Consider the following 12,948-nt stretch of genomic DNA (forward strand, 5'->3'; position numbering starts at 1 on the left):
ACATGAGCGTCCGTGTCACCTCTAGTGATCCCACATGAGCGTCCGTGTCACCTCTAGTGATCCCACGTGAGCGTCCGTGTCACCTCTAGTAATCCTACGTGAGCGTCCATGTCTCCTCTAGTAATCCCACGTCAGCATCCACGTCACCTCTAGTAATTCCACGGGAGCGCCCGTGTCACCTCTAGTAATTCCACGGGAGCGCCCGTGTCACCTCTAGTAATTCCACGGGAGCGCCCGTGTCACCTCTAGTAATTCCACGGGAGCGCCCGTGTCACCTCTAGTAATTCCACGGGAGCGTCCGTGTCACCTCTAGTAATTCCACGGGAGCGTCCACGTCACCTCTAGTAATTCCACGGGAGCGTCCGTGTCACCTCTAGTGATCCCACGGGAGCGTCCGTGTCACCTCTAGTAATCCCACGTGAGCGTCCTTGTCACCTCTAGTAATCCCACGTGAGCGTCCCTGTCACCTCTAGTAATCCCACGTGAGCGTCCCTGTCACCTCTAGTAATCCCACGTGAGCGTCCCTGTCTCCTCTAGTAATCCCACGTGAGCGTCCCTGTCTCCTCTAGTAATCCCACGTGAGCGTCCCTGTCTCCTCTAGTAATCCCACGTGAGCGTCCGTGTCACCTCTAGTAATCCCACGTGAGCGTCCGTGTAACCTCTAGTAATTCCACGTGAGCGTCCACGTCACCTCTAGTGATCCCACAGGAGCGTCCACGTCCCCTCTAGTAATCCCACATGAGCATTCAGTGTTGATCAAGCTCCAGTCTAAGCATCCTAGCTTTTTTTGTTTTTTAATAAACATAAAAGCAATGATTACAGGTAAAAATGCCAGTTATAGAATTATATATTGTATCCTGTAACACCCTGAGTCTTGTCTACTCATTTTATATATTAATGTATTTTATTTCCAGGAGATGGACACACAAGCAGGAATATCTCAGAAGGACATCTAATGTTATCCCCGGATTGTGACATAAAAGATAATGACAGTAGACAGGATTCTCCAGGAGATAACCCCATTACCCCAATTATACATCCAGCTCTATCAGCTGATCCCTCTGATCCTGGGAAATGTTCTCCTGATCACTCTGATATTGGTGCATCTGTTACAGCTCTGAGAGTAGATTCAGTGTTTCCTTGTTCTATAGATGCACCATGTTTTACACAGAACACAAACCGTATTACTCATCAGCCAGCTAAGGCAGGTGAGAGGCCATTTCCATGTTCTGAGTGTGGGAAATGTTTTACATATAAATCATATCTTGTTACACATCAGAGAAGTCACACAGGTGAGAAGCCGTATTCCTGTTCTGAGTGTGGGAAATGTTTTGCACAGAAATCAGCTCTTGTTACACATCAGAGAAGTCACACAGGTGAGAAGCCATTTTCATGTTCTGAGTGTGGGAAATGTTTCGCATATAAATCAGATCTTGTTACACATCAGAGAAGTCACACAGGTGAGAAGCCGTATTCCTGTTCTGAGTGTGGGAAATGTTTTGCACAGACATCAGCTCTTGTTACACATCAGAGAAGTCACACAGGTGAGAAGCCATATTCCTGTTCTGAGTGTGGGAAATGTTTTTCATTGAAATCACATCTTGTTAGTCATCAGAGAAGTCACACAGGGGAGAAGCCATATTCCTGTTCTGAGTGTAGGAAATGTTTTGCACGGAAACCAGCTCTTGTTATACATCAGAGAAGTCACACAGGTGAGAAGCCGTATTCCTGTTCTGAGTGTGGGAAATGTTATTCATCGAAACCAGATCTTGTTATACATCAGAGAAGTCACACAGGTGAGAAGCCATTTTCCTGTTCTGAGTGTGGGAAATGTTTTTCATCGACATCAGTTCTTGTTAAACATCAGCGATTTCACAGATGAGAAGCCATTTTCATGCTGTGAGAGAAATAAATCTGCTCTTGTTGAACATATTAGACATTACCCAAGTACGGAACCATTTACATCTTCTGGAGTATAATTATCACTGCCGTCCAATGTTCCTCAAGGGTGAATCCTATCTCCTATGCTTTATGCAATATAAATGCTACCACTGGGTGATATAATCAGACGTCTTGGCCTGGTCTACCACTGCTATGCAGATGACCTGCTTTTTGCTCCATGTACTGAGAACCTAATACCAATCCTAAATGGTTGTCTAGCTGAGCGCCAGGGGTGGATGATACCAGTTGGCTGTGACTCAGTCTTTGTGAAACATAATAGAAGCTCCCGAACAAAGGACAAGACTACAGCTTTACCAACCATCTGGATTTATGCTTTGGTGTTCAGAATTGCAAAATACTAAACATGTGCTGAATCTTTGTGTTGTCCTGGTATGTGGCTGACACAGACATCAGGTATCTGCCACATACTAATCCTCATTCTTCCATCTGTGGACCATAGCCAGAATCAAGCACTTGATTCCCTCAGAAGTTCATAGACTACTGCAATGCCATCTACCTGGGTCACCCAGCAAAAGAATTACAGAGCTTGCAGCTAGTACAGAATGCAGCAGCCAAGCTGTTACCTAACCAGCCCGTTCCTGCCTCCTAACACCCATTCTCTATTCCCTTCACCGGCTGCCTCTAAGATGACAAATCTATTTCATAATTGGCTAACTGACCTTCCCAGCCCAACATTACATGGTCCAAGGAACTAGAAGCAGCTTCTGCCTCCTTACTGCCCTGCTTGCTTGCTTCTACAGATGGACTGTTACCAGCAGTACCAAGAATCTCCTGTCATTCATTTATGGGTTGAACGTTTAGCTTTGACCATGGAACTCACTGCCTTGCACAGTCCAAGAGGCCTCCACTCTAGAGACCTTCACAAGCAGACTGATGACTGTTACTCACGCTTTTCATTAATGTACCTCTATTTACTTCCTAAATAATACATCCCAAATGCTTAGGTCTTTTTTCTGCTGTTTATTTTGTATCTTGTGCTTTGTGTAAATGTGAATGTCTAATACCAGTTTCCACAATCTGTATTGCTGCACGACAATATGGCGGCCATTGGAACGTGTTTTCACTTCTTCTAGTTTGCCTAACTTGTTGCTGACACTCATCTTGATCAGGAGTGTCGAGTGTTTTCTTATACAAGATCCTGTCCATATATACCCTGTACATTATCATGTGCATTAGAGTCACCCGGGTTCCATCTGCGGTGGTTTGTTGTATGTTACATCTATATGGTGCGGATACTCCCCTGTATTTCATAATAAAAGCTTTTGTTTGCATCTAATTATTACATTAAAGCTTTTATTTTTTATTCTGTTTTATATTCCCGTCTGAGTAATTACGCCATAATGTCTAATCTCGGAGTGGACCCCAGAAGATGTAAAGAAACCGTGTAAGTGTTCCATCATTCTGTTTCGTGTAAGCATACAGGTAAGTGATGGCACGGTGGTCACTGACCGTCACATTCAGGTGGTATCATGGAAGTGGGACTGTCTGGGCTTATTCTAGTCTACTGCAGAAATAAAAAACTCAGCCTTTATCCTGCTTATAAAAATTACAACGCCCGTAAATCAAGCTTGGCCGGACAAGACAGAATCCACATTAATGGTGGCACATCATATAGGCTGAGGACCCAATGCTATAAACATAAATGGAATAGCAGCGCTAGTGAAATGGTTTGTGAATGATTAAAAATAATAATAATGGTATTGAAGATTTGAGTGAAAATTAATAACAATTTAATATTCCATATGGTTAAAAACATTTAAAAATAACATATTCCAGGCCATTCATAAAATATTACTCAATGAAACTACTGCCTATCTGGTGTAGTCCGTTCCTAATATAGAGGACTGGTGTAAATTTGGTGACACAAGGATGGAAATAAACCAAAGGTGAAGTCCCACAGGGGTTGTTACCACAAAATGCCGCTGGAGGTGTAGTCCCTTGAAGTAATCCTTTAATTGGATTCAACCCAAGCAAGGGTTTTTTGGGGGGGTTCCTCACTGCAATGCGGTATCCTCCTGCTGTGGAGGGCGTAGATAGTGGTCACGATGGTTTTTATCACCTCAGGTTCTTTGTAAAAGGTCACTCTCCAGTCCTGGTTCGGACACACCAAGGCAGTCCAAAGTTCCAAAGGATGAGGGCCTGGTTTGCCTCCTGAGGACCCAATGCTTCTGGTATATATGGCATAACTCCCTCTTCACCCACAAAAACCTTCCCTTAACCATTCACAATGTCCACCATTGCCCCTTCAGAAGGGTCACAACTTTCCTTTGCTTTTTCCACCTACTCCACAGAGCCCAGGACCATCTCCATGACCATTTCATGTTTATCTGGAGGCCTGGCACCTGGGAGGTTCATGGCCTGAGATGACCACAGAACTGCCAGGTAGTGGGCAAAAAGGATCCACAGCCCCCTGAGGAACTGGAGAGTCCAAAGATCGACCCTGCATGAGGTAAAGAAGGGTCAAACACAGGGCCTGTCTTACCTATTTCCTTCCTAAAAGCTGCTCTTTACCCACTTTGGTACCTGTGGGATCCCACTCCAATCTTCCTTGAGAGTCCTTACCCTCACTAATCCCTTCTACACCTACCAGTTCCTTCCCCTTCCAACCACTCCTTTTTAAGCTTTTCACCACCTGCTGTGTGAGTCCCATCCAACTACTCCATTTCTTGACTCATTGGTGTAGCAACCCCCTTCTCCCCACCACACTGCTACACTGCAGTACTCACTAAGCATACACACTCACATCATGATTACACAGCTGTGCCATGTCACAACTGAGGGCCTGAGCTGACGGGAGGAAGCCTCAGTTGTAGGGGCTGAGATGTAGTGGAACCTGGGAGGTTGAATCAGACCCCTGGACATGTAAGTTACACGCAGGAAGATTGCCCGAAGGCGTGACCACGACAACCAAAGTAAAAGTCAATAATCATTTATTAAACAAGCTCCATGTGTCACAGCAGTGGTAAAATAAATACTATAATCAACAGTAAGTATATCACAGTTCCTGGGTACTACGGGTTGGCAATGGCCACAGGGCTCTGGTAGAATTAGGTACAGTTCTTATTGTCCTTGAGATGGAAAGTCCTTACCAGGCCCGACTGTAGTAGTGAGAATAGCCCAGGAACACACCAGCTGATGTTCCTTGGAAAGCTGGTCCGCTGTTGATGAAGTAGCTGCTGTGGGTACTAGTTGGAACCAGTCAGGTGTTAACACGGAGTGGATGCTGGATGGTACCAGCCAAATGATCGTATGAAGCTTGGGAGCGATGAAATACTGGTACCGGTGGTTTGTGGAAATCTGCAGGAAAAGCACCGGCACTTTAAGAGAAGCTGATCTCTGCTGGAAGCAGATGGATCTGTAGCTGGAAACTGGAGTAGTCACGGAGGACTGCAGAGTCAGGCTGCACCGCAGGTGGTAGGCTGGTGCGGGTCTCTTAGTGGAGGCTGGAGACAGGAGCTGGAAACCTGGAAAAACAACCACAGGAGAGAGAGACTGGAAACAAGGTTTGACAACCAAAGCACTGACGATCTCCTGGTTCAGGCACAGGATATTTATACCTGCAGCAAGGCAGGCATTGGCTGAACAATTATGCAGATTCCAGTAGAGCAGCGGATTGGTGGAAACTGAGGCATATGATAGAAACCAACATGGCTGCGCCCATGTTAGCACTTGGAGGGAAAGCTAGTTTGAGAAACCATGTGGAGATTCAGCAGTAATGGCGGCGCAGGCCGAGGAGGGCAGGAGACGCCACACCGACAACTTGCATACTGGAACCACATGGATGACAGCGGAGGCCGCGGCAGGCATGAGACGCCACACTGATGAATCTGTATACTGGAAACACAGGAACGGCGGCAGAGGCCACGGAGGGCTGGAGACGCCATTCTAAGACTTAACATGAAGCCGCTTGTGACATCGCTTTAGAGTGACAGGAGGGAGATGTACAGTATGGACATCAGCAACGCAGGCGAGATCCGGCCCTGGAACGCTGAGCCAGCCTCAGGAGACATCTGAATGGTAAGTAATGGCGTCCAGATACCCGGATTGTAACATGCCAGAGACACTGTCTCACTGACAACCAGGATGAGACACTCCCAGAAAGGCATGTATGTATGAGTACGGAGAGAGTGGGCGCAGTGTGGCTGCATGACTGACAGCTGAGCCTGTCACGTCAGTGAGGTGGATGGGGCATCCCATTCCCAGCTGGAACAGCACACTATATGTAAGAGCCGGAGCGGTGCAGGGCTACTGGCTGACAGCCTATCATCTCGGTGCAGCGGCAGAAGTCTGTAAATGATGGGAAATAACATCTGGCCCATGGCTACTGTGAGGAAATGAGAGGTCTGTGACAATATAGCTATGCCTCATTTCTCATGTCAAATATGTACTTTTTATCCCCATATCCCTATACATTAAATTCATCTGTTTCCTCATTCTCCATAACATGTCCATTACTGCTCACCCAATATTGTGTTTAAATCAACCTTAATATTAATATATGCAATTGTGTTACGTTATCTGTTACAACTTTAGATAATGTATTCATGTTAGACCTGGTTTTCTATTGTTTACTACCACCACCACAGTGGACACTTAAACGGTGAGTCATATAAGGTACCATTGTCCCTTTTTGTTTACTCCCTATTGTCCAACAGTGAGCTGACCAGACATGGTTGCTCTCTGGCTGATGTAATCACCTTGATTAGAATATGTATTGTATTCCAATGCTGTAAGATCCTTAGACAAATATGTCACACACACCCCTGCTATATGAAGCTACTGGTAGAGCTAACCAGAGAGTTGAAAGGAGAGATTCTTTGCTCTCTGATTAAGAAGTGATGTTCTGTCAGGAGTTTGTGGTGGGAATTGTCATGTGGAATTGGATTACAGAGGTGTGCTGAGCTGTTTATAGCCCATTCTGTTCAATAAACCACCGTTGTTTTTTTATCTACCACTGTGCCTGAGTGATTTGGAACTCTGTATCGTCACAGCTACTATCAATGGCGGGTAACTTCCTGGCTCTCTCTGCCTTTGATGGTAAAACTAGGTATCATCAGGTAGACCATCAATGATTCCTGATCATCAATGGTTGATGGCCAATCCTAGACCGGACCCTGAGAGACCACAGCCACCACCGGATCCACAATGTGTACTTGGAAGCTGCCACATCTGGCACTTTGTCACCTACCATCAGATCTACCTTCTCCTAGAGAGCCACCTCTCCACAGCTTTCCACATCTAGGCTGGAACTCTGCAGGTTTCCTTCACCACCTGCTTGGATCTCCTTTTGCATCAGCATCCCGGCCAGCCTCACACAGGTCAATGGAAGCAGCATTATGATAACTTTTGACTCTATTTGCTGCAGCTGCTGTATAGTTCCTGTGATTTCCTCCAGCTTATTAACCAGCTGCACCAGCTCCTCATTTTATGTAACTCTATCCCAGCTGCTGCAAGTTTTTTCTCCTGCAGGGTCCACAGGTTATCCACAGGATAACATTGGGATATGATGACGCGACAGTGGATTTGCACCAAACGGTCAAAGCTTTTGGCCTCCCAGCATGCAGTGGGCCCGTCCATATGTCCCCACCTCCTGGCTCAGGCAAATCAGTTTTTTGTTTGGTGTAGCAGGAGCCAGACCATGGTCAGGGAGCTGCTGGTTTTTAGCAGCTATAAGCTTTCTTATTTTATTTCTATAGTCTATTTTTCTTGAGTGATCTTTCTAAAAAGCATCTTACACCTACCTTAGAAAGAGTCGCTCCAACAATTCCTCGCCGGGTCGTGACCACGCTTACCCATGAGTACAGTGCTGTTTTGGCGGGAGTCTGCATCGGATATACTAGCAAGTCCAGCAGAATTTACCTGGCTGTAGCCGGAGCATGGGGAGAAGGTAAGGCATCGGTTCTGCTTAGAGGGGGAACACGGACACAGCCGCACTGTTTTGGAGGAGACTACCAAACAGTCACTGATGCTGCTGCCACCTAGGGTGCACCAGCGCTAGGCCTTCAGGATCATAGGCTCCAGAGGTAGTATGGGATTGATGTCACCAGTGGGGAGTCAGATGCTCCCCTGTTCACCCCTCCCCCCGGTTCATGACCAGTTTCATCCGAGTCTCCCGCCATGAACCATTTTCCCGCTTTCGCCTGAGACGCTGTGTATCTAAAAAGACCCAGTCGTAACATAGGCGTCTGTGTTCACTGTAGGTTCACGGGGTGAGTGTGTACACTATTAGCGTCTGGATCCACTCAGCGTTTGCTAATGTATTGTTCAGTCCTGGAAGCGAGGTGAGTCTCCCTGTATCACATTCTACTGAGCACGGGTAACACAGTACTAAGTCTCTATCTACCTTTTTCATGTAGTCCGTAGAGGATTCTGGGCGCCCGTCCAAAGTGCGGACTACTTCTGCGAGACTTGTATATAGTTTTGCTTACATAAGGGTTATGTTATGGTTTCATCGGTTTTGTGCCGATGCTATGTTGTTTCATACTGTTGACTGGTTCTTGTGTTCCTAGTTATACGGTGTGTTTGGTGTGTGCTGGTATGAATCTTGCACTTGGATTGCTAAAATCCTTTCCTCGTACTGTCCATCTTCTCTGGGCACAGTTTCTCTAACTGAGGTCTGGAGAAGGGGCATAGAGGGAGGAGCCAGTGCACACCCATAGTCTAAAGTCTTTCTTAGTGCCCATGTTTCCTGCGGAGCCCGTCTATCCCCTTGGTCCTTACGGAGTCCCCAGCATCCTCTACGGACTACGTGAAAAAGATTTACCGGTAGGTTTAAAATCTTATTATTCCTAGAAGGATACGTTTATCGTATCCCTTCCCTGAAGAGGACAGGAACAGATGGGAATCACCCCCCATGGTAGACACTTCAATTTCTAGGCTGTTTAAGAAAATTATTTTACCTGCCCCAGGGTCAGCTTCGTTAAAAGAACCTGCTGACCGTAAATTAGAAACAGCGTTAAAGTCCCTTTATATGACTAACAGAACGTTACTTAGACCCACGATTGCTTGTGCATGGGTCGGTAACACTGTGGAAAAATGGTCAGACAACGTGCTTGCAAATATAGACACAGTTGATAAAGATGAAATGGTCTTAACTCTAGGTCACATAAAAGATTCTGCAGGTTACTTGGTGGAAGCTGTAACGGACGCAGCCCCAGCTGGCTCATGAGGAGTACTTTTTGCCAGACTGTTTCTGGATTCAGTGCGTTAGTGTAAAGAGACAGGACAGAACTTGGTTATCACCTATACAGCATGCTGCCTGGATTCACAATAGAACTGTATAAATGGACATCACATATTATTGTGAAACATCATCCCTCTGTTATATGTGTTTGTGTTTATCAGGGAATAATATGTCTAGCCTGATGTTATGTACAGAATTCATATGAAGATGTATATATATGAATGTATTGGTTATTGTGTTATAGTTTGTAAAATAATGTCCCCGTCCCCGTCCCATGTGACTGCTATGATAACCTGTTTGTTTGGTGTTGGAGATACAGCCAGTCTCAGATGTCAGTCCATACACCTCCCTCATTCTTCCCCACACAATGGATTCCAGGCTACACAATCAGATTAAGTAAGGTTCATTTAGTTAACATCTATTGTGTGCTAGAGGACATGCCTGGACATGTGAAAGTAGGTCTATCTGAAAGTGTTCTGTAGTCAGCCCCTTTAATGTAACCCACCCAATACAGAGCCAGAAGGTGTCACCTTATGGTAGGACAGACAAAGGTTTGAGGATAACAGAGGCTATGGAAACAGGGAGTGCACGGAAGTTCCTGGCCTGAGAGGAGTGATGTGTTTGGCTTCTGAAAGCTACTGGTAAGAGAGTGCTGCCAGTGTGCTGAAGCCTAGAAGCATTGATAGAATCTGCTGGATTCAAGAGGCTACTGGACGTGCACTGAGGGGGAGATCTACACAGAAGGACAGAGAGAGTGGATGTACCTCTGGAGTGGAGACACTGACTAGACATTGCGAAGCTGTCAGTGGCAAAGGGCACTGTGTGAGCTGGTATCCCAGACCAGGGGACGCAGAACTACTGCTGGCATGTGACATCAGGAGACTGTAATTCTAAACTACTGTGGGGACTTAGTAAGTAGGATACCATCCTGGCATGTAATAGTTACTGTTTTGTGTACTGTGTGTGTATATTTACAACAAAGGGCATTTGCCACTTTACTAAACTGTTTACCTGAGTGATCTGAAAATCCGTATCTTCACAATTGGTGGCAAGCAGTGGGGTCAACTCAGTCTTAGTTTACCCTGGGTAAGGCTGCGAGAGGTATCAGCGGAGGGCACCTAAGAGCCTTGTAAACAGTTTGGCACACAGTAGCCAGGTGTCTTGCTGAAAAGTTGTTGCGAGAAATGTCACAGTACGTTTGTAAAGTCAGCAGTATGGAGGCAGAAACAGAGGTGTACAAAAACCTCAACAAGAGATTCCTGCATATGGTCTGTCGAGCACGCGGTATTAAGGTGACCGCAACAGATGTAAAGGAATCATTAATTGTGAAATTGCTGAAATGGGATCAAGAACACCCTTGTGATGAGGAGGAGGACTCTGAGGAGTCAGACAATGAGGAACAAGTGACGGAATGGTAGAGACCTACAGCCGGGACATTCGATGCCAGTAACCGCAGGGAGAGCGGAGGATCGGAGGTGGGATCCCGAGGGTTAGTACAACCCCGTCTGAAAGCCCTTGGAGAAGGGAAGGTTGGAGAAACTTTTGAAAGGACACCGGAGGTATTACAGGCCCGTCTAGAAGCGCTGGGAGATGGCGCGACACCCGAGGATCGGATGCGGGTAATAAAGGAGGTCCTGGGATTACTAGACAACAGTCCTACAATGTCCAATACTCTACAGACTCCCCTGTCTAATCAGGATGTGCTCCAGGAAATGGGCCAGCAACGCAACCTGGTGTCTGAAGTTTTGCATGGAGGAGATTTGCCAAGCCAGCGACTGGGTCAGAGGAAGGAGAGCTCGAGCAGTCGGCTGATGGAATCCACTCTAAGGTGGAGTGAACAGACCAGGGAGCAAAGTGTGTTGGATCACTTCAGGAGGCAGTTATCCCCAGAAAGGCGTACATGGAGTCTGGACCATACAGTGTGGGTAAGTGCAGTGAATGCTACCCTGTGCTACCCTATGCAAGGAATATATCAGGAACAGCTGAGTTACAGCATTCCTTTACAAAGGACTAACCAGTCAGCTAAGGTACATGTGGTGGGAGGGCTCAATGTACCACACACAGAGGACAAGACCCAGAGTCATGATCTGCTTGATACAGCAATAGACCTGGGAAAAGTGCAGCTTCCAAGCTTTCCATTTCCAGAGATGGAAGATCAGGAACTGGTGAACGAATGCCAGTACCAAGAAGATGTTGGTGTCAAGGGTACCAAGGAGCTGATAAGGGCCAAGGATTCACTGCTGCAGGTGAGGTCTAGTCTGCCAGTGACACCTGAACCAGCTGTCCAGTTTGCTATGCTAGGGGAGGTACAGAAACTAAGGGCGATCCGGCACCGGATTTTTATTAGGTAAGGATGATAGTAGAATTAGTAAAGAGAGACCAAAATTGGACAGTATGTTACCCTTAACAGATAAGGGAGAAAAAAGCGGCAAAATTAGCCCTTTTTGGTAAAAGGTATATAAAAATATATACGTATATATGTTATGCTGTCCTAGTTGGTGGTGCACTCAGAGCCAGAAAGTATGCAAACTTTAAAAAAATGGGAAGAAAAAAGAAGGCTCTTGTGTGGGCGCACTCTTATGTAAGAAGTAGATTAGATATAATAATTGAAATGGAATATTTAAAACATAACTTTTAATTCACATTTTTATGATGCAGGGTTCTTCCCTGAAATCTGTCCAATAAATTGCCAGTTAGAACGTGTCTTTATAAATAAAATGTTCTGGTCTCTTATCGGTAAAGAGTGTATGGAAGGGTTGTAGACATGAGATGGTCATACCCCCATTCCCCTTTGACCAGTACAGGATTACTGTATTGATGGAACCACGGGGTGGTCAAGACACAATGGTATATAGGGCTATGCTCTTTGGCTATGATTGATTAGGGTAATGATCATATGTCAAACCTCTCAAAGTGATACCAAGAATTAGCATACATATATCAAGATTCTAGAAAATGGAAAAAATACATATCATGAAAACAGTGCCAATGACCATTATATTTTAAACACAGAGATGAGAAAAAATAGGATTTTGGTACTTACCAGGTAAATCCTTTTCTTTGAATCCATAGGGGGCACTGGAGTACTCTTGGGATATGGACGGGCGTAGCCGAACAAGGGCACTGAATATTTAAATTTAGGACCCTCCCCCCCCTCCATATCCCCGAGTACCTCAGTGTACGACCTCAGTGTTTTTTTACTGAGCGAACAGGAACGATATAGAGAGGTTGACAATGGAGAATACCTATAACATAACGGACAACAACAATGTTGACCCATAACCTTACTGTCAACTAAACAGTTGACACCATAACCGATAGAACTTTATAAATTTGAACCAATCGGTGAAAATGTGTTACCATAAGCTCCTCTGAGCTTAATATCAATGAAGTAAAACTTGTTACCCTAAGCTCCCTTGAGCTTAAAACAACCCAGGTAAAACTGCTCTGGGTGGGCGTCCAGTGCCCCCTATGGATTCAAAGAAAAGGATTTACCTGGTAAGTACCAAAATCCTATTTTCTTTATCATCCACTAGGGGTCACTGGAGTACTCTTGGGACGTACCAAAGCTTCCCTCGTGGGCGGGAGAGCTGTTTGATACTTGTAACAGTAGGCAGCCGAAAGCTAGATGCTGATGGCGCCACCATTTATAACGTGTAAACGTGCACCAACATGGTGCACATGAAGGCTATATAGCCGCGTTTTAGACACTCCACGACCCACTGGGTCTGACATTCCCACAGAACCTGTGGGATGAGCTATTACTGACGTAGGCGATTGTAACTTAGCCTTAAAGTAAACCT

At 45.7% G+C, this 12,948-nt stretch overlaps 1 protein-coding gene and 1 pseudogene across 1 annotated transcript in view; one reads left to right on the forward strand and one right to left on the reverse strand.

Annotated features, from left to right (window-relative positions):
- LOC134983786 (zinc finger protein 850-like) overlaps nt 1-12,948 on the reverse strand; it is a 197,181-nt pseudogene that overhangs the window by 90,725 nt on the left and 93,508 nt on the right.
- The window catches only part of LOC134983787 (zinc finger protein 585A-like), a 197,291-nt gene that overhangs the window by 51,157 nt on the left and 133,186 nt on the right, over nt 1-12,948 (forward strand). Inside the window, exon 7 of the mRNA XM_063949422.1 lies at nt 915-1,803. Within this exon, the coding sequence (XP_063805492.1) occupies nt 915-1,803 (889 nt within the window). The remainder of the gene's footprint in view (nt 1-914; nt 1,804-12,948) is intronic.

This window comes from Pseudophryne corroboree, assembly GCF_028390025.1.
Source record: "Pseudophryne corroboree isolate aPseCor3 chromosome 3 unlocalized genomic scaffold, aPseCor3.hap2 SUPER_3_unloc_24, whole genome shotgun sequence".
NCBI lineage: Eukaryota > Metazoa > Chordata > Amphibia > Anura > Myobatrachidae > Pseudophryne > Pseudophryne corroboree.